We start from the raw sequence: 22,477 nt of genomic DNA on the forward strand, positions 1-22,477 counted from the left end.
GCACAGTGTACTCTCGAGCAGAAAACACAGCCCCCTGGGGGACTACACCAGGTACAGGGAAAGGGGAGGTAGTTAAGACCAGGACAGAGCTCCCATCATCACCCATCTAAAAAGCAAATGTGCTGACTACTGTCCAGAATACCCCACTCCCCAAATTTGTTATAATTCTTAATGAATGACTAGGGAAGGAGAGAGGAAATGAGGATGAGAAAAACAAGACAATATATAAATTAAAAAAATTTTTAATCAAAATAAGATGACAGAGGAAGTGTAACTGATGATAAAGCTGTTCGCACAAGCCAGAGGGCCTAGACCTAAACATACATCTTAGCTAATGCTAACCTAGCCAAGGAGCTACTTATAGCTAAATGGAGAATTGCCTGAGGGGGTTTGGAGAGCCTGAGGTTACTATCCAGGCTAATGGGGGGAGAAATCTGCACCAAATTACAGCTTACTGCAGGCACCCAGAGCTAGCATTTAAATGGAATACACAGCTCTTACTTTCAGGAACATTGATAGGCTGGCTGGTCAGTCCGCTTCTGCGTGAATGAACTTAGGGCAGGTGTACATCACTGGATTCTGAACTTTCCTCTGTGCTTTCAGAGACCCCAATCCACTGCCCAAGGTGTTCCAAGATGTCAAACCAAGCCAGCTAGATTTGATTAGGACTGCCCTGAATTTTGCAGAGAATTCCGAGCTGATGTGAAGATGTTCTGAGTAGCCCAAAGGTGTGCTGCTGCTGTAGCACATCCTTGACATAGCTATGAGTAAACATAGGGTTGGCACTTGGCTAAATTAAAAAATTACTGTTGACCAAACAGAACTTATCCTAATTCTACCCATGACAAAAGAGGATGACTTTACATTGACAGTACTGTAAAGGAAAGTTTTGAAAGACTAACAAACTTCATACAAGACAGACATGTAAAATAAAAATGCTATAAGTACTTAACTCTTAAAGGTTCAGATTCAGACTTGACCTTACTGATGGGGGAAGCTCAGTGGAGGAGGCATGAGTAGAAATTATTCCTTGAATATTCATGTTTTGTCTCAGCTCCAGTTTTGCTTTATTTAATATAGTAAATAAAGGAAAGAGGGAAATAACAACCAGACATTGATATTTAGGTTGCAAGATGTCTTTTAAGCCATAACAGGTTGGAACAGTTATCACACATTCTTACAACCAATATAAAAGCACAACTTATTAGAAAACATTTTCCATCAAGAGAAGCACTACTTTTAGGTACAGAAAGCATGACTTGGATAGAAATAAAAGAGGATAGACATTAGACAAGAGTTATAACTTAATATTTCAAATAATCTTCATCTTTCTCTTATACTTGCAGTGAGGAGATAGTCACTATGTAGTACAAGTGCACAAGTGTGGTTTCTGATCAAGAGCACACTGCACAAATTGGCTGCCACTTCATCAGATGAGGGGGGGAAAAAAAAAAAAAAAAAAAAATTTGTAAAATGACCTTGAGTTTGAGAGTCAAATAAATGCAACTATGATAATACAAGTATAAAGATTATGCAATTACTACAATAAAAGGGTTAAGACATGGGTATAATTTCATAAATTATTGAAATACAGTATAAAGAAAAGTTAACAAATTAAGAGAGGAGTCTCAACTTCAGCAGTGATGGCTAGTTGGATTTTACTCAGATTTAAGTATACTTGTGCATCAATCTCCCTTGTTGGGCCATACAATGGAAAGTTAATCAGTCCAGATGGGAGATGCTATTAGTCACTGAGGGGTGCTGTGGAATCATAGTCCAATCAAATTTTGTTGCATTCTTTAAATTTCAATACATTTACAGCATTTAGCAGATGCTCTTATCCAGAGTGACTTAAAACAGTGGAATGAAGGAAGGAATTCAAGTACAGTAGTTGAAAATTAAACATACCAGTGAACTAGAATACAGGAGTGAATGCTGAACCTAGAAGAGCTAAATACATAAGGTCCATCTTATTGTTTAAGTGCTAGATTGTTAAAAGGCATGGGTATAATGGTTTGGATGTGGATCCTCTCATGTCACCTGATTGGAGATAGTTGCAGTCCTAGCAGAGCCAGTCACACCAAGCCTGGAAAGAACAGAAGAATGTTGTAGTTCACTGTCAAAGGCTCCTGAAAGGTCTAGAAGAATCAAAACAGATGACTGTTTGGCAGCTTTAGCAGCATGAAGTTTCTCAGTGATCACTATGAGGGCTGTTTCTGTAGAATGTCCTGGTTTGTAGCCAGACTGATTGGGATCATGCAGCTGGTTCTGGTGAGAGACAATTGATTAAACTGCTGTTCAAGGGCTTTTGAGGGGAAAGTAGTGATACTGGTCTGTAGTTGGTAATGCTGGAGCTGTCAAGTGTGGCCTTCTTGAGGATTGGTACCACCCTGGCAGTTTTGAATGCAGTAGGCATGTATCCAGAAGATAAGGAGTTGTTGGACAGATGAAAGGAAGCAGATTTCTTGTGATTGTCTGGAACAAAGCAGAAGGAATTGGATCCAGTGGACATGTAGTCAGATTGCTGAAGTCAGGAGTTGAAGAATTTCATCTGTGGAGAGAGGAGAAAAAGAAGTCAGAGAGTTGGATGTTGGGGAATGCACATTGGTTGGAGGTGTGGGAACAGAGGAAAAGGACTTCTCAAAGGTGGTGAATCTTCTGGAGTAAGAGATGAGGAAGGAGGGGGAGGGGTAGGATTAAGGAGAGAAGAAAAAAATATTGAAGCGCTTACGTGGATCAGATTATTTGAATTTCTCCCTGTAGTAGGATGACTTTTCCAAGTTGTCACTGGAAGCAACATCTGCAAGGAGAGACTGTATGAGCCAAGACCTGAATTTATGGGAAATTTCCTCCACCGCCTCTGCAGTCCTTAGTTCTCTCCTGTGGCAGCTAAGTGTTTGTTAGCCAGGGGGCAGGACTTAGCAGGTCTAGACAAGAGAGGGCACAGAAGATTCATTGATGAGGAGAGTGTAGAAATTAAAGTATTTGTAACTGTATCCAGAGAGGATAGTCAAGGTGAGGAAGGGTGGACAAAATAGTAGAAGTAAGGGAAGAGGGAGTTATGGAGTGCAGATTGCAATAGAGGAAGGAGGAACACATTGGAGAGGGCTGGATGGAAAGAGAAGGGAGAGAGAAGGATAGAAAGTGATGGTCCAGGAGGGGGGGGGGGGGGGTGACTGATGTCTGATGGTGTGGTGGTACGGTTGAAGATCAGGTCCAGAACATTGCCTGCTTTGTGAGTCAGAGGAGAGTGGTTGAGGGTGAGGTCAAATGCTGTCAACAGCGGATGGACGCAGGAGGAATGCAGCTTGTCTGATGGAAGGTTGAAGTCACTAAGGAGAATGAGTGGATTTCCTTCAATGGGGAAAATGACTCAGAAGGATGTCGAGCTCATCAACAAAGTGATCTAGGGAACCTGGAGGGCAGTAGATGACAATGATAAGTTTAGTGGGGAAAGACTAATGGCATGAAATTCATAAGAGGAGATGGAAAATGGAGTGAAACACCTCAGGACATTAGTAAACCTGTGCCACCACCCCTGCCAAGACACCTCAGAGAATGTGTAAACGAAAAGGCAGAGGACAGGGCAGCTAGTGTCACCGAATTCTCAGGGGTGATCCATGTGTCAGAGCCAGGAAGTGTAGGGATGCTAATGCACAGATGAAGTCAGCCTTCTGGACAGCAGATTGGCAGTTCCAGAGGCCTCCTGCCGCCATAATATGTAATGGTGTGAAGCATTGTCAGTGAGGTTGTAATGTCTATGTGTCAAGACGATCTGTGGGATGTGGACGGGAATTGTGAAGCACATTTCAGATGCTTGATTTGTGGATGTATGAGAAAGGATTGAAATATGAGAAGATACTTAGCTGAGTTTGTGAAGTCTTGTAGGTGAGATGTAGATGAACTGATTGAGAACACCACCAAACCTCCTCCAGATGTTTATTACTGCTACAGACATGTCTATAGCAGAGTCATCCTAATTTAACTCAGTTCAATAAGTGCTGAGCCAACCCCTCAATTCACACCAAAGGTCAGGGCAAAACTAGACCTGTAGTGAGTAATCACTGCTATCAAGCAACTAAACAACTAGGTTTAGACAACAAGCCTTGAATTTCACAGAATCTAAGACAAAAGTAAGCAAACTCAGAGCCTACCTTAACCAACCAGAGCACACACAATCAAATAAACACAACCATTAAAAAAAAAAATAATAATAATAAATAAATAAATAAATAAAAATATATATATGCAGAAACAATGAACTAAACACATTCAATGAACAGCCAAAACACAAGCCTGGAGACAGGGTTTAAATGCATGAACTAAACGAGGGACAGGTGTTGAAAATCAAATGGGGGCGAAGAAGACAAAACTATGGAATGTAACTAAAAACACAAGACAGGGAAAACATGAAACACAGAACCTGGAAGGGACTGACCGTGACAGTGGTGTAAATCTTCCTGGACAGCTTAGAGGAACAATATAATGATTGCAGCAATTGCTGTGCTATTAAATGACTCAGTGGCAAGGGTAAAAAAGAAAAATTAAGTTTATTCAAAGACTCAGCCTTAGGGTGTCTCAGTTACACACACAAGCATCTGTAAGGGAGAGGGTGACCTCCTCCTCCTTTCTCAGCCTACCTCTATACTGTTCATCCAGAGCAGTGAGAAAAAGGAAAGACTCCCCTACTAGGAATTGTTTTGTCTAGCTGCACCTATCTTCCCAGCACCAGCGGCCTTGATAGTGGGCAAGGTCACGGTCAGGGAGACAAGAGGAAGTTAGGGTTAACTTACTGCACAAACTGTTCGAGGTTGATTAACTATAAATTTTCCATTACATTTCCCTCCTTTTTGTCCTAAAGACAACTAAGAAAATTATATTAATCTTAAAGACATTGTAGAAGATATTGTCATAAAAGAACAATGTAAAATATATTGCCATAAAAAATCTTTTCAGTCCATGGTCTTCTCTTGGGAGAATTTTGACCCGAGCGTTATTACTTTAGACAATATTAAACAAAGTGCTGTTTTTGTGAGGGTTACGCCTCTTCATATTAGCATTATTTGTTAAGCATGCAAAACAAGCCAAAAAAAATCATCAACAATTGTGCTGATGATGTCTCCTAGTTTCGTGACGAAACATTTGCAATCAAATTATCAAGCCTGGCAAACAGACCAACAACAGATAAACTAATACTACTAATAGTAAGACTGCATTTTGACAAGTTTTTGTCATATCAGCCTAGTCCTTTCCTGGTGCTTCATAGTATCTGTGCGGAGCTGGGGGCCAGTCCTGAGTAGGGTCATATGGATCCCTTTGCATGGGCAGTACCCAGTTGACTTCCTCTTCTGTTCGCACTTGTACAAGCTGATAGTCATTGGCCATTGCAGGTTGTATCAGTTTATCTAGGAATGATTGCATGCAGGAGACTAAACATGGTCCAACTAGGCACTACGCATATAGCTATCCCAATGATTACTACAGGCATGATCATAGTCAGAATCCAATGTCCACAACTTCCTAGGAGGTTCTGAAGCCACATGAACCAGGTGTCATCTGTGCTGGGAGGGACAATGAGTGTGTTGCACATATGTTTGATTAAATCTGAGATGTTCCGATGATAGTCAGGTATAAGGAAACAACGTAATGTGTTCAACACTTTGCAGACACCACCCTTTTCCAGTAGAATAAGGTCAAAAGCTAGTCTATTTTGGAGAATGGCCTCTCTGACCGAGGAAAGTTCCTCGCTTAATAGTTCTAGGGCAATCTCTGTGTCATTAGCTAAGATTAAAATTTGCCAGACCAGACCATTGATTTTATTCAGACCATCCTACTATATCTCCCGGTGTTGTCCATGGGTCTGCAAGGGTGTATCTCTCATATGACACTGATAGTGGGGACACAGAGCGCTTCTGTCTGGTGTGGGAGTTATGATGTTGTACCTTAAACACAGTTAATCTAGCGGTCACCACTGCAGTGGTGCAACAACCTTGCCAAGTGAAGCGATAGAACATGCCATTGTATATTCCTGCAGGTAATGTGTAATAGGTCCTATTTCCACAGACCCACATAGTGGTGGCTATAAACAGCATTTGCAAAAAAACACAGGGGTTGAATGTTTGGCAGCCAATAGAACAGCTATCCCCTTTGGGATCTAGGACATAAATGGTTGACATACAGGTGGATTGTCCAACCTATCAACCTTGGGGCAACTCTTTTGAACATATACAGGTATCACCCCTCATGGGTGTGACATCAAAGGTCACATTTGGTGTGACTGTTGTTCCTAGATCTTCCTAAGTTCAAGACACACTAAATAGAAATAAACATGCAGACTCTGGAATTAATTGAAGAGAATTGCTGGTCCCGTCTTTATTCTGAGCTCAATGTTACAAACAAAGCATTGTCTGGAGAATGTCTAACAGTCTCAGGTGGGCACACCTTTTATACATTTTCATCATAACCATTTACATTTTTTCATAAAAACTTCCACTATTGTTCTCCAAACCATGCATTATTCAATGTATGCAAATTGATGTTCAATACTTACACCAACCAGTTCTTGATACCTTTAGGTTCATCTTGAACTACTTCTATTTTTTTTTTTTTAAAAAGGCGATTGTATTCTATATCACCCGTTGCCCATATTGTTTCTTGCGGCGCTTGTCTGGGCTGGCCCATCCTTAAACCCAGGCTCCTTCCTCAACTGAGGCCCCTTGAGGCCTGTCAAGGAGGCCGCCTGAGGATTTACACTTAAGCCTACAGAGGACTTTCCTGCATGAAACAATTTTATTCCAGACCATCCATACTTTTCTGCTTAAAAAATCATTTTATTACCTCATGAATTAGTGTGTTCCCACCTTTTATGGTTTAAAAGACATATCCCATAATCCAAGTCACTACCTAGTTATTTTCTTTTCCTCTATCTCTTCTTTTTGTTAATTTGTTTTTTATATTAAATTACAGCTGAATCACAGCTGAAGATGAGACAAAGAAAACATGAATATACATGAATAGACCCAAAAATAATTTCTTGTGTCTCTTCCTATGAGACTGTAAATTAAAAATTGAGTTAAAGATTTGAACTTGTTTCAATTGCTTTCCACTACTGTGGAAAAGTCATCCTCTTTGCCATTTCTGATTTATTCTTTTTGGCCAACAATAATTAGTTTTAATTTAGTCAAACTTTGTTTTGCTCATAGCTACATCCAGGGCACACCCCTGCATCAACACCTGCGAGCTACGGGAACATCTTCACATCAGTTCAGATCTCTTGGTAAATTTCAGAGCAGTCCACAATAACTCAGACTGGCTCATTTCACTGCCTCAAATCAACTTGGGTGGTGGATTAGGATTGCTGACAGTACAAAGAGAAGTTTGGAATTCAGTGGTGTACACCTGCCTCTGTGCTGTCTTTCAATACAGCCATAGGTAAGATTTCTCCATATCAGCCACTATCTGCTAGTGGTACTTATTGTGAAGGGGTTTTTCCTCCCATGATGGTCCCTCTTACTCCTCAGTTGCATTGTTGATTTGGGATGAAAATCTGGCACTTGATGGTGACTCGTTCTATTGTCTTGAAATTGGCCTTTAAGGTTGTCTTCCACAGCCCCACTGAGTTTTTGATGAAGACACTTAGAATCTTGTTGATGTTATATATACTCAAGCATTCCAGGATCCATGTGTGGGGCATAGAATCATAGGCTTTCTTGTAGTCAATCCAAGATGTGGACAGGTTTATTTGTCTGGTTTTAGACTCAAGTGACTGTTTTATCCACCAGTAGCTGGTACTTGCCTCCTCTGGTGTTCTTGGCAATGCCTTTCTGGGCCTCGCTCATGTATTGAACCATGCATATTAGCCACAGTGGTGCCTGACAGGAGCTTCCAAGTAGTGCAGAGACAGATTATTGGCCAGTAATTGAATAGAACTTCCCCTTTCTGGGGGTCCTTCAGGATCAGGACTGTCTGGCTGCTACCCATTTAGGCTGCCAGGCTGCTCATGGAATACAATAATTTTCTTCACCTGTCAAAATCTTGGATATCTGCTATTGTGATGGTTACTGATTCCTCGATATCTGCTAGTACAATGGTTACAGTTTCCTGTGGTTTTGTTGTGTGATGCCTCCTTCTCCCATATGCCTTTTAGTATTGTACACTTTAGATAGCTCATGGGAGAATATCCAGTTTATTCTCCTGGCTTATCTTGTGTACTTCATCAGGCTGGCAGCCTCTTCTCGCTGTATTGTCCATATCTTGGTCCTCAATGTCCTCCATGGATCTCTCCTTCTCCAAAGATCCGTTGTGCCATGGTTGCTGTGGTGTATTTCAGTTGGTTTGTCATAGTAGTGATTACCTGCATTCACCTTTTCCAGCAGCCTTTCAGGTACTTCAGACTACTACAAACTACTTGGTCTAGTTTGCTACGGCTTGGTAGTCTGTCAAGTTTAGCAATGATCTTCAATCTCAGGTCAGCAGCTCTGGTGTTGAGCTGAAGCATAAACTCATTGGGTTTTTGTGACCAACTTTGGTGTGTGGGTATGATGATATCTCTGCTGTCGTCCTGGCTCCCCCTTGCCATACATTTTGTGTTGTACCTCGTCAATCTCTAGTTGTGACAGCAGTTGCCCCTTGTGGATGTTGGAACACTGACTTACTAGTTATTTCAGTATAGATGCTAGGTTCTTATTAAGATACACTATCATGTTTACTTTTCAGGTTTTCAGGGAGGATCTGAGGCATGTAACATTTCCTCCTGAACTAAAAACCTGCTCGGATGGGGAGCAAGTGGCTGGTATTTAGATATTGTCCTCCCTTAAATAGTATATAGAATGTTAGTAAAGTTCATTATTCCCTTGCTTTATTTGTCTTTATACAAAAAACACATGCTCCTTTCCTTCATAAACCTAACACAAAATACACAAGCCTTTAGTTACCACAAAATGCCTGTTACTCACATAGCAGTGTTCCTGAATAGACCCCTAATACCCTTCTTTCTTAGTTTCCATCGTTGCTGTTGGGCCATAAAGAGCTATTTTCTTTGAGTAATGTTCACTCACACTTACCAAGTACCAAGGTGTTAGGAGGGAAGAGGGCAATCAAATTACTTCACAAGTGAGACAGTTGTTTGGGCTCAGTTATGAGCTGGAAGCAGAGGGATTGTTCAGTGGCTTCTAGCATGGACTACAATGTTTGTACTGCCAATCACTGAATGTTTCCATTCAATACTGGAAAATTTCAGAATCCTGCTACAAACTGTAAATATAAATGAGAAAATATATTATTTCTGTACAATATTACAGTATTTTCCATAACCTTTTAGCCTAATAGCAATGAAAATAATAGCAAGGAAGCTAATATTGGTTAGCCTTTAAAAATGAAACTATAATGAAGCTAATGTCTTAGTAAGTTGTTGAATGTTGTTGTGATGTTGATGTATAGTGACTGATGAGGTTTTTGGGCACTGTGTATATGTCTAGGACACCTAGTGAAAAATATTGTGTAGCTCCTAAATCATTTCATGTATATTCTCAAAATCTTTCACTTTTCTTTGACAAGACCTTGGTGAAATGTCAGCTAAATGGCTTAAAATGAATCAGTAAATGTAGAGCATGACAGAAAATGAATCTCCAGCATACAAATACACATAATACACCCCCCAAATAGGAGTACTTTTTTATTTTTACATTTTGTTTCTGTATTAGGTGAGCTCAAATGGAACATAAATGATTGAAAAATAAGCCTGGATGTGAATGCATGTCTTGGCTTATGTGTCTACTTCAATTTGAATCCTGAATGATCATTGTCCTATGTGTACAATTTCAGATAATTAGTGTTAAAGTGAACAAATAAAGTACAAATAGTTCAAAAATGATCTTAAAACTGGAGATGCACATAATTTGAGTGGGAAAGTGTAGATCATGCTTTCTCCACAATTCTGGTGGACTTTCTTCATTATCCAGCATGGGAGACACCAAGTAACTGCTCAGCTGTGTTTCTAGTGTTTGCTGAAGAGACACGGTGGGTGCAGTTGAAGGGGTTGCCGGGTTGCCGGGTTGCCACACTTTCTTTAAAGAAAAAACTTCCCAATGTCCTCCCTGGCCTCTTTGCTTCTGATGAAAATGTAGAAGGATTTGTGCTCTCGGTGGGCTCTTTGCTGTCTGTGGTTCTTCCCCTGCACACTGCAGCTGCTGATTGGAGGGGACATTATACAAAGAAATGTATGGCGTTTTAGATCTGGGATCAACTACACTGGCTGAATGCTTCTGTGATGGGGTCTGAAAACTTCTCATTTTCATACTCAGTGATGCGGGTTTTGATTGTTTTTGTCAGATCCACATCAGTTAGTACTTGCTTTACTCAGTTTGTCTTTCTTTGCATTTTCTGAAAAAAAATGAATTATTATATTATTGATGGCTTCACTTAAAAGATTTTACTAACTGCATAGTCCAAGATAAATTAATGAAAGAGAGCAATTTTAATTTCTGCTCTAATGATAAATCAGTGTAGTATTTTGTTACATCAGCACATTTTTAAACACGTGCTTAATATCAGCACAAAAAAAAGGAAAGGAAAATTAAAAAACACTTCATAACTTAATAAATGCCTTAATAACTACCTACTAAAGGGTTCTAAGGTAAGATTTTTGCCAAGGAGTACTTGTATCCTGACATCAAAAATATAGGATTACACGGAAAAATTCATAAGCATCAACTTTATATACCTTTTTATTCCAAATGCAGAGAGATGTGTTTCTGACGATAGTGAAAAAAGGAATCTATTTACACTAATGCAGTAATTAACCAGCATTCATCTAGAGCACAAAATTGGAGCTGAATGTAATTTTGATTCAACTTTGAATCCTGTGCTAGACTAGCATGGGTCAGTAATTCAAAAACTGCCAACCTTATGGGGTTTTCTTGTACAAGTGTTGAGACTGAGGGAAAACATCCAGCAAAAGCAGATCCTGTAAACAAAAGAGGTCAAAGAAGGATGTCAAGAATCATTTTTGATGAACAGGTATACACAGTAAATTCTAACTAATGTGGCCAAGCACAGAACTCGTCACTCTCAGACAGTCAAGTCTCTAGATGACAAAAGAGTACAAAATTTGGATCAATGAGCAGAGGAAAAACTTCACCTCAGATTAATCTAAATTCATCTGGCAGAGGTGGAGTAATAGTGTGGGGAATGTTTTATTGGAAAAACCTGGGTACTGATACCTGTAGAGAGAAGTTTGGACAGTGGAGTATCCTACAGAGCTCCTATAAAGCATCTCTGTGAAGAGGTAGAACAGGCTGTTCAAAGCATGTCAGTACTGCCATCTAATTTGCTTTTTTACATTTACATATATGGCATTTTTTTACAGTTACATATATACATATACATATATAGCAGTCATATATAGGAAGAAGCTCCTCTTCAGTCTCTCTGTCTTGGTCTTCAGGGAGCAAAAGCGCTTCTCTGACCTCAACAGAGACAAGAGTCGTTTGTTGGGATGGGTGGGGTCCTTCACAATCCTCCTGGCCTTGGTCTGGCACCGCTTGTCGTAGATGGTCTGCAGGTCAGGAAGTTCCGTACGAGTGATGCGCTCAGCTGAACGCACCACCCTTTCGAGTGCTTGTCTGTCCTGCTTGGTGCTGTTTCCAAACCAGACTGTGATGTTCCCCGTGAGGATGCTCTCAATAGTGCAGGTGTAGAAGTTCTGCAGTACCTTGGAGGGCAGTCTGAAGTCTCTTAGGTGTCTGAGGTGGTAAAGACGCTGACAAGCCTTTTTTGTAGCCATCCAAGGAAAATGTCTTGATAAGTCATTTGATTCCTTTTCACCTAAACAATAGAGATCAATATTCATGACCTGGGTATGTGCTAATTAATAAGATTACTTCCCCTTTCAAATGCCTTTTTCCCTGGATAAATGTCTAGACACGGAATGAAAAAAAAAAAAAAAAAAAACTTTTTCCTGGGCTTTCTTGGATGGAAGAAAGCCTAGAACCTAGTTAAAATTGCATTTTTTATGTCAGTCATCTTTCCATATTAACATTAGTTTGTCCAGTTGTTTAATATGCTTGTCACAATCCCCTACATTTAAAACTTCTCATTTTCATGCTTCATAGAGCTCCAATTGATTCTGTTTGGCCAACTGCAATTAGTTACCTGGTGATCAATGAAGAAAACTACATTAAAATAATCTACAATAGCAATGATGTTACACCTGCTGACATCTTCAGAGGCCTTGCTTATTTCTAAGGAGTACAGAGCAGTGGAATCGTGGAATCGGTTTGCTGCATCATCTCTGAGTATCTCTATACTGTCAGATATCTCCTGTTTGCTAGCAGTGCTATTGACTGTTGTAGTTATGCCCACTTCATTCTGAGCCAAAAATCATGAAGCATAATCTCCTTTGAAGCAACAGCAGATGGATCTGACATATATGCCAGTCACTGTCTTCTGCCCCAATCTTTATTTTCACTATAGAATTAGACCAATCATTTTGTTAATTTAGGTACTACATATAGGTCTAAGTCTCCTGTTAAAAATTCCCAGTTTAGGTTTCCCCATAAAGGTATTTTCCTTGCTTAATTTGTTACTGTTACCATTTGAGACATGTCTGTTTATCTCACATTTACTATACCTTAAAATGCCTAAAAATTCTTGATATCGTATAATCAAACATTTTATTTATTAATTGAATTTGTTAGAAAGTGTGAAAAGAGTGTTCTAATGCTGGTCTACTTCAGAATGACAGAGATACAACATTGATTAAATTTCAGTAATTAATATTTAGTGATAATACATAATTTCCATATATTTATGGTGGTGCCCCAAATAAGCTTCTCAATTTTGATAGTTGAATTATTAAGGTGCTCATATTGCTACATTTAATTTCAAAGTACACAAGGTACAGATTCTGCTTTGACCATTGTCATCATGTAGAGAGGGGCTGGTCCATTCGTTTTGTAGGAAAGGTTTTAAATCTAATGTGAGCAGCTACTATAGGAAATGCAGCAGTTCACATAACATGTTCACATAACATGTGAACTTCAGACATTTGAAGACCAGCAATGCTGCTGCATTCTGGATCAGTTGTAGAGGTCTGATGGCCCATTGAGGAAAACCCACATGTAGCAAGTTGCAGTAGTCAAGCCTTGAGTTGACAGGAGACTAAATAAGCTTCCAATGAGAGAGAGGGTTGATCTCTTTGGAATTTACAAAAGAGAAACTTCTGCATAGCTGGGTAAGTTGTGAAACATGAGTTGCAAGCTATAATTCATCGTCCAAAGTTATTCCAAGGCTATGTGTGTAACATGGAGCAATCAAAGGTGGACAGAAGAGTGAAGCTTATTACGGGCAAATCCAAAATCAGGGTCATAATCATGATCCAGAGTCAAAGAGCCAACATGAAGAATTCTGATATACATTGCAAACACAAGAAACAAAAATATACAGAAACAAAAAGGGAAATAGGCTACACAACAACAAGACTTACATGAGCAGGGGTATGTACAAACAACTATGACAAGCGAACACAATAAAGGCTAGGCTAACAAATACATGCAGCAAAACCATGACAGGGCTTTGAACAAACAAAGGTTTGGATTCACATTGACCAGCAACACGAACACACAAATGAGAACAAGAGACAAATACAAACGATACAGTAGAAACAAAAACAAGCACTGGAACAGGAACAGAGAAAATGAAGCAATTTCATGACACAGGGAAACCATGGAGACAGATGCTAGAAGGGGCCAATCGTGAAAATGTGCAGCTTCAAAAGGACAAAACCAGGGTGTTCTCAAAGGAAAAAGTGAGATCATCATGAGTATTGGGAGTTCCTAGGATGCACAGAAGCTTGGTCATGCTGGGGTTGAACTTGTTGTGAGCTGTGAACCAATGTCAGCCAAGCATGATGAGTGGAAATGAGTGCTGTCAGTATAGCAGTGGTAGGAGAAGCTGTAATAAATTACCAAGAGATAAAGAGAAGAGGACCTAGCACTGAGCCTTGCAGGACAGAGTACAGAGCCTACATCAATTGGATATGCATACTCTCCATGTTGCTTGATGGGACCAGACCATTTTCACACAGAGCAAGTTACTCCAAGGTTACTCAGAGAACAGAGGGGAGGATGTTGTGGTTTGTGGAAAAATCAGGACAGATGACAATTTGGCAGGTCTGGCAGCATGAAGTTTTTAATGACACTGAGGGCAGTTTCTGTGGAATGTAACAGTTTGAAGCCAGACCGATAAGAATCCTGAAGCTAGTTCTGGGTGAAAAAGAGAGAATTGATTAGAGACTTCTCATTCAAGACATTGAGAGGAAGGAGAGAAATAATTGCAAATGTTAGAGCTGTCGAATGTGGCCTTCTGTAGGATTGCTACCAATCTGGCAATCTTGATTGCAGTAGGCACACATCCAAAGGAGAAAGATTTGTTGATGATGGTAGAGATGAATGGAAGCAGATCTCTCAATTGTCTGGAACAGACTGGAAGGAACGTGAGATAGCTGAATTGGTGAACGTTAGGAATTGAAGGATCTTGTCTGTGAAGAGAGGAGAAAAAGAAGCCAGAGAGTCAGATGTAGGGGTATGAACACTGGTGAAAGTAATGCAAACAGAGGAAGAGGACTGGCAAATTCTTGCAAAACTGTTGCAACTGTGAGAATCTGTCCTGCCCTGAGTATTTTGCATCTACTAAAAATTTGAACATCACTCTTGACTCACAGATGTCAAAACTAAGGTATGTTTATTAAGTAGAGGTCATGCACAAAAATCAGTAATTACGATTCTACTACTGATCAGAGGTACCAAGCCTTATAAAATTGCTATAGTATACTAAATGTAGCAAACAAAATCACCAAAGAAATTAACACAAACTAGATTTGTGGTGGACCAAGTGATTAGTAAAAAATAAAAAAGTGGAAAGAAAAAACTGTTCAAGTAATCTGCAACACTAATCAACTGGACCATCTACTTATCAAACCCACTTACAACCAAAAAGAAACATATTAATCAAACCAAATTTGTGGCAAGAGAACATGACTAAGTATAACCAGAAGACTCAGAAGAGAGGAGGAACTGTTGTGAAACAGCCTGAGGGTCATGATGAAAAGCCAGAGACTTGACACGTGTGGCTTGGCATTTGCCTGACAGCTGCATTGTGATCGAGCACAAGAAAGAAGCTATGGGTACAATGTTTCACAGGGAAACATTTGAGTGATATGTAGAAGGCCAGTGTAGGTTATACAACTGCACTATAATCAATATTTCAGGGCCATGAGGTGGTCCAGTAACTCAACTAGTAGAACATATAGGGTTGTAGCCCTAATAGAACCACTACACATTTGATCATACCTAGGAGCTCTTGTTGGATGGTTGCATGTTAAGCAGATGTATGATTATTGTTACACTGTAATGAACAGCAGTCGTTACTCTATGTTAAACTGCTGCATTAGCATTGTATCTTTGATTGCCTAAAGGCACATCTGCAACACTAATTTTTGTGTTTTTTTTTTTTTTGGGGGGGGGGGGGGGGGGGATCCAAGTCACAACATATGACATAGGATTTGCCCATAAATAAATGCTCCCTACAAAGGCATCCTGCCTCACCTAGATAGTATTGCCTAACAACCTTCTGTATTTGAATAACAACCCTCTATTGAAATAGAGGGGTGTAAGAGCAGTTAATGCTACTTTTCCTGTACCCCAGTTTCATTATTTTTGATGCAAGATCACCTTTCTGATGTAACATTTATTTCTGCTTTTGTTACTTTTAGGTATGATTTTGTTACTCTACCCACCTCTGCTCCAGTCCAAATCTTAATAACCAATACAGCCAGTATTCTGCTGTTATTCACACATGTACACAGCACCAGCCAATTATATTGTTATGATTACTCATCTGAATTATTTAAGCTTTACAGATTTAAAAATGTAACCATTTTCAAGTTAGCTAGAGTTTACTTAGCACTGGCTTGCTTTCAATCCTCATCCTATCCTGATCTCTCTTTTTTCCTCCCCATCCCAAGGCATCATTTATCTATTCGCTGGTGGAATACCAACCATTGATATTTAACCGCTGGTACAGGTACCCAGTCTGGGCATACATGCTAGGCTGGCTGCTAGCTCTTTCCTCTATTCTGTTGGTGCCTGGGTGGGCACTGGGTCGTTTATTGGCAATAAGAGGAAGCCTGAAACAGGTGAGTGGGGAAGGATACAGATAGACTCTGTTCATCAAAGTAGTTATAAAGAGATGTCTAAAGCTAAATAAAAATAAATGCTTTGCACTTGAGCACTATGTCTGAAATTCTCTTCATACCACATTTTTTGGACATTGTTGAATATTAGGCCAATTGTTTGATGTGCAAGTCATCAGTCTCTCCTAGTATTGTTTTTTAACCTATGTACCCAAGTTCGGACCTTCCAGTAGTTTAGTCTAGGTGCAGTTAAGACTACACTTAAAGCCACATGTTAAAGACGTCTTTAACATGTCTGTTAAAGACAGTAAAATATTACATTTATAGTATATTAAGTAATATTATGCTAAGAGCTAATTAAAGTATACATCATGCAATTTTAAAATACTAATCTTAAACAGAATAAAAATAAACATTTGTTGTATGATGCAGAAAAGATAGCATCAGTCTCAATGAAAAACAAAAATCTTTTGACAGCGCTGGCTTTACCTGTGCAGTCCTGACAGCAACCTGCCTCTGACCCGGAAGCAGAGAGCTGAAATAAAGGAACTGACTGTGTCTGCAGAGACAGAGGACCTGATAATAATCAGTGATGGAGAGAAACAATGAAATGTGCAAAATTAAACAATTGTATTCTTCTATATGGAGTAAATAACATTTTCTGAGAACCAATGAAGTCTCAATCAATAAATGTTTATTGAAACAACTTTTTCCCATTCCTGACTTAGTGTGCATTTTAAGTCTATTCATTCTGAATTAACTCAAAGCAATGACTGAGGACAAAGCATGCTAGAAGAAAAATAATCCATTATGTCTTAAAATGTGATCTGACCTTATTCTTATTTAATAAACCACATTTTACACTGTCATTATTATTAGAGACAATCAAACATGAATAAATTACCTCTTTAAAAAGATCGTACTTGGTATTTGTCTCCTCCACGCCTATTACGTTAGCGGGTAAGCACGAAGTAAGGCGAGGGGACGGACGCAAGTGCAGAGGGAATTTAATAACAAACAAACAAATGCTAAATCTGCTGGCTGCAGTTATTTTTTTCTGGCCAACAAATGTCACTCTTCTCTGATGTCGGATTTCAATGCTCTAATGCATCAAATCTTTTTTGGCACAATCAGGAAGAAGCTCCTAAAGCTTCAGTTGGGCTTCATCAGCCCATCACTAGCAAGAACCATACATACTGAATGAACCGAAGGACCACACCAAACAGACATGGATCATCAAACCTACAGCCAAGCGAACGAATCAAAATAATTGACAAACTGGAAAACAATACACAGGGTTTAAATAAATGAGACTGATGAATACTAACCAGACATAGGTGAACATAATGAACATCAAAAACCAAAACAATGACTGGAAATGAGGAACAGGCGAAAGCAATGACAGGCGCAGAAAACCAGATGAGGGACAAATAAAACGAAACTAAGGAATGGTATAACAAAAAGGAAGTAAATGAAAACAAAGATGGAACAGGGAAACCATGGAAACATGGATGCCAGGAAGGGGTCATGCTCTCTCAAGAGCCTGTGCTAATCATGGTAGGACAAGGCAGAATAACAGGAATCCTATTGCTACATACACTTACATAGATAATTGTAGTTTTCCATCTGTTTCACAGTATCTAAATGTTAAATTCCATCTCAATTCTCCCCTTTTTATTATTTTATAATAAATTATTAGGTTAAGACACAAGGTGAGGAATCCTCCATTGATATGTCAGGCTTTCCACAACAATTTCATAAATTATGCTATAGAATTATTTCAAAAACCCAGGATTACTCAGGAGAAAATGTTTAATGCACCTTCTCAGGGGGTCAGGTGGTATTTTTGCTCAGACCTCATAGGGTAGTCCTGCGTTTCCTGGAGCTATGATGGGTATGTGGGGAGCATTTCTACCACCTAGATCTGGCCCATGTGGTCATCAGTTCCTGAGGGTTGCTTGGGTGCAGGTCCCCCTTTGGGCTTCTTCAGGCATCTTTTACAATGCAAGGCATGTATCCACATAGCTTGACCCTGCACCTTCACAGCTGTCTGCGTTATCAGGAGGATTGTTGTGGACCTCTCCACCTGGGCTATCTCCAGTGCTTTCTCCTGAAGTCCTTTACCAGGCTTCACGTTATGCAAGGGTGTCTCTCCAATTTCCTCATGCATTGCAGCCACCTGCTTTATCATACTTTACAGAGAAGATGACAAAGTTGCACAATACACAAGCATACTGTACTCATAATAATGTTTAGGGGTTCCACGGGTTGCCAGCCCACAGATGTGGCCTTTATTACATCTAAGCCTGAATAGTTTGTAATCCCAGAGAGTCCAATGTATTCCAAGAAATTCTATATAAAATGTTTAGGAAGAAAATCACAAACAGAAGAAATTCTGCATTTTAAAATGTCCAATGTCCTTACCTTGTCAGTGAAACACTGACCCAGTGTCAGTATAAAGCATACATTTAAGCAAATGTTTTGTATAGGCCAAAGGAGGATGGGCCCCCCTTTGAATCTTGGTTCCTCTCAAGGTTTATTCCTTATGCTCTAGGGATATTTCCTTCTCACCCTTGGCTTGCTCCCTGGGTGTTTGGACTTGGACATTTGTTAAGATGCTTTGTGATGTCTTTTGTAAAAAGCACTATATACGTAAATTTGATTTTTTTGCATTTGAAATCTGTATCTTGAATCCAAATCTACTCTAGGATCTTGTAATCCACTGTAGTTGTAAATGATTAATGTAACTGGTTGGCCACATTGTCATCACAACTAACCCCTGTAGGACCTGGACCTTTAGGACTGTGATTTGAATACCTATGGTATAGTCGTATACACCAGAATACTTCCATTATACTGCTTATGACTGATCAGATACTACAGTTTATTTAACGTTATTGTCAATAAAAGAGGTAACACTATAGTTAGTAAATGTAAGGGCTTGTATACATTTTATTAGATATACCTTGCTAGTACTGGGTTGGACCCACGTTTGCCTTCAGAAATGCCTTAATTCTTTTTTGCATAGATTCAACAATGTGCTGTAAACATTCCTCTGAGATTTTAGTCCATATTGAGAAGACAGTATCACACAGTTGCTGCAGATTTGTTGGCTACACATCCATGATGTGAATCTCCTGTTCCACCACATCCTAAATGTGCTCTATTGGATTGCCAACTAGTGACTGTGGAGCCCATTTGAATACAGTGAACTCACTGACATGTTCAAAAAACAAGTTTGAGATGATTTGAGCTTTGTGACATGGCACATTATCCTGCTGGAAGAAATCACCCTCAGCATCAGAAGATGGGTACACTGTGGTCATAAAGGGATGGACATGGTCAGCAGCAATGCTCAGGTAAGCAGTGGTGTTTAAACTCAATTGGTATTAAGGGACCCAAAGTGTGCCAAGAAAATATCCCCCTACACCATTACAGCACCACCACCACCACCACTTTTGTTACAAGTTTAGAATATTTACGCCATATTCTGACACTACCATCCAAATGTCACAGCAGAAAACAAGACTGATTAGACCAGGCAATGTTTTTCCAATTATCTATTTTCCAATTTTGGTGAGAAAGTAATTAGCACAGAAATATCCATTGCATTGACTATAATTATCATAAACCTTGTCCATTCTGGTGTTTACTGTACAGAGGTAGCTTACACTTTGTTAAAACCATGAAAAATATGTCATTCTGTCAAAAGTTTATTGAACAATATAATACTATTCTTTCCCCAGAGCAATACCATATTATTGATATAAATTGAACTGATGTAAGGGCAGTAAGGACCTATTTGTAATGTTGAACACACACACAAGGAAGAGGATCCAATTGCAAGAGGTTTTAATGATTAAATAATTTGCGGTCAGGTTGTTCCAAGGTCGGTAACACAGGACAGAGTTGGGGGGGGGGGGGGGTGTCCAGAGGTCAGGTGGGAGAAGAGGTCTAAAAAACAGGCAGAAGTCAGAAACCAGGAACACAATCAAGATTCTAGAATACTCGGTATGCATCATAGAGTAGCAATACTTCGCAACGTGAATGCAGGGGAGGGAAGCTTATAAAGGGGGCAGTAATGAGGAGAATGAGGATCAGGTGTGTGCTAGAACTCTGATGAATCAGATCAGGGGGGTGTGCGAGTAGGTGTGGCAGTGTAGGGCTGAGTGTGGTTTCTGGGGTTCATAACACAATTAAACTATATTTCCTGATTCTTTTTATTCTATAGGAGGATTTGGTCCAAATATGAAAAATTTCACGTTTGCGTAAAAGGACTTGGGTTGTGAATCATGCCAGTAGAACATTTTGGGGTTTTCATTATTTCAATGCTAGTGATCACTTAATAGTTTTACAACAAACTGACAATCCTCTTAGTGCGTTGAGGGGTGATGGGGTTATAGTACCAGATGTCTTTTGGGTATGTGATCATGACGAGCTGTATGTAACATTAGCAGCGGGATTGACAAGTCTTTGTGCAAGGGTGATGTTAGTAGTTCCCTTTTCTATGATTTCTGTCCCTGAAGGTGCATTGAAAGGACACAATAATCATCCTATTCATAAGTGTGCTGCAGTATTAAGTATCTTTGATTATTATGTATATACATAGATGCCGCTGGGGATCCTAGGGGAGTACCAGATGAATTTAAGGCTAGAAATCAGACTGAAGGAGCTGTTAAGTCTTCTTTGTTTTGGTGGGTTACCATTAATAAGAATGTTGACTGGAACAACTATATTTATTATAATCAGCAATTATTTATTAATTACACCCTTTGTCAGCTGTGTCTGAACAATTATAAGCCTCCTCATTAATGGCTTGGCAAAATCATGTGGCTTTGCCTATGCTGTTGGCTGAAAGACGTGGTGTTTGTGTAATGTTTGGTAAATAATATTGTACATTTATTTCAAACAATATGGCACCTGATGGTTCTGTTACAAGAGAATTGCTTAAGTTAGAGTCATTACGCAATGAATTAGCCGAAAACTCTGGTATTAATAACAGTATTACTGGATAGTTTGATTCAATGTTCGGTAAATGGCAACATATCATTTTAAGTGTCTTTTCTAGTGTGGTGATAGGGATGGCCCTACTTAATGGTCTTGTGTGTCAGAGGTCTAGTTGTGAGAGCGGTTGTTAAATCAGTATCATTTCTTGCTTATCAAGGTATAGTGATGCACCAGTATATGATACGCAGATACCCTGCTGTAATGGTGAGCAGTAAAGAGGCAGATGCATGTGCGGAGAAGAGCGAGATTTGTTAGGGGCAAATCTAAATTCAGAGTCTTCAGAGCAGTCCAGGATCATTTTACCAACAGAGTCATAGAAAACATGATAAACAAAACAAGGGCTATGATAAACGAAGGCTAGGAAACACAAACCAAAAGCATATGAAGGAAAACAGGGGAAGCAGGCTATAACAAAGACGCTAAGAAGAACTCAGACTAAGAAACGCAAAGGCTTTCAAAAACATACATACATTCAATGAACAACTAGTACACAGGGAACCAGACAGGGTTTAAATGTATGAACTAATTAACTCTAAACCAGACACAGGTGAAAGTAATAACAGACGTGGAAAAACAGGCAAGCGGACAGAGAAGACAAAACCAAGGAACAACTAGGATGTAAAGTAAAACAGAGACATGACAGGGAAACCATGGAAACAGGGACGCCAGGAGGGTGGCCATTCGTGACACCTGCTATGTCACACCTGCATCTGAATATCCATTTCGGGTTGTCAGAGGTCTTGATACCCTTGATGATTTTTTGTAATTTTGACCCACTTTGTGCTCTGAATTAAGCTTTTCTATTTGGAAATGTAATATTATCCTTTGTTTTTATTTTTAGTTATGATGGTTTCACTTTTTCACTTGATATGGTTCATAAGTTTGCCTTGTTCCAGATTGCATATGACAGACTGCTGATTTTCAGATTTGATGAAGGGGACTGGATGGGCACATGTTATTAGTTGTTGGTGAATGGACAGGATGGGAGAGTGCAAATTGGTGGGCAATTGGTATGGAAGATTTAGCCCCCGGGCTGACATCGCCTGATGAGTGAGTGATAAAAAGAATATTAACAGGGACAAGAAGCCTAACAGTGCATTAGACAGATTATTAACATAAAACATAATGAAGTATAGAGATTCTTTGTCCTTTCAGAATGATTTGTGTACAGGGCAGAGGCCTCTATAGAGGCCTCTGCAGGCTTCAGCAAAGGATCCTGGGTAGGCTTTGGTGGACCTCAGAGTAAGATATATGACCTCTCCACCAGGCTCAGGACCATAT

At 39.6% G+C, this 22,477-nt stretch overlaps 1 protein-coding gene across 3 annotated transcripts in view; it reads left to right on the plus strand.

The window, feature by feature from the left end:
• LOC113577303 (sodium- and chloride-dependent GABA transporter 2-like) overlaps positions 1–16,849 on the plus strand; it is a 63,432-nt gene extending 46,583 nt beyond the window's left edge. For all 3 annotated transcript variants that reach the window (XM_027009880.2, XM_027009878.2, XM_027009879.2), the window contains 2 exons: positions 16,022–16,192; positions 16,667–16,849. In XM_027009880.2, the coding sequence (XP_026865681.2) occupies positions 16,022–16,192; positions 16,667–16,798 (303 nt within the window). In that variant the 3' untranslated portion in view covers positions 16,799–16,849. The remainder of the gene's footprint in view (positions 1–16,021; positions 16,193–16,666) is intronic.
• The last annotated feature ends 5,628 nt before the right edge of the window (positions 16,850–22,477 follow it).

Source organism: Electrophorus electricus, chromosome 4, assembly GCF_013358815.1.
Source record: "Electrophorus electricus isolate fEleEle1 chromosome 4, fEleEle1.pri, whole genome shotgun sequence".
Taxonomy (NCBI): Eukaryota; Metazoa; Chordata; class Actinopteri; order Gymnotiformes; family Gymnotidae; genus Electrophorus; species Electrophorus electricus.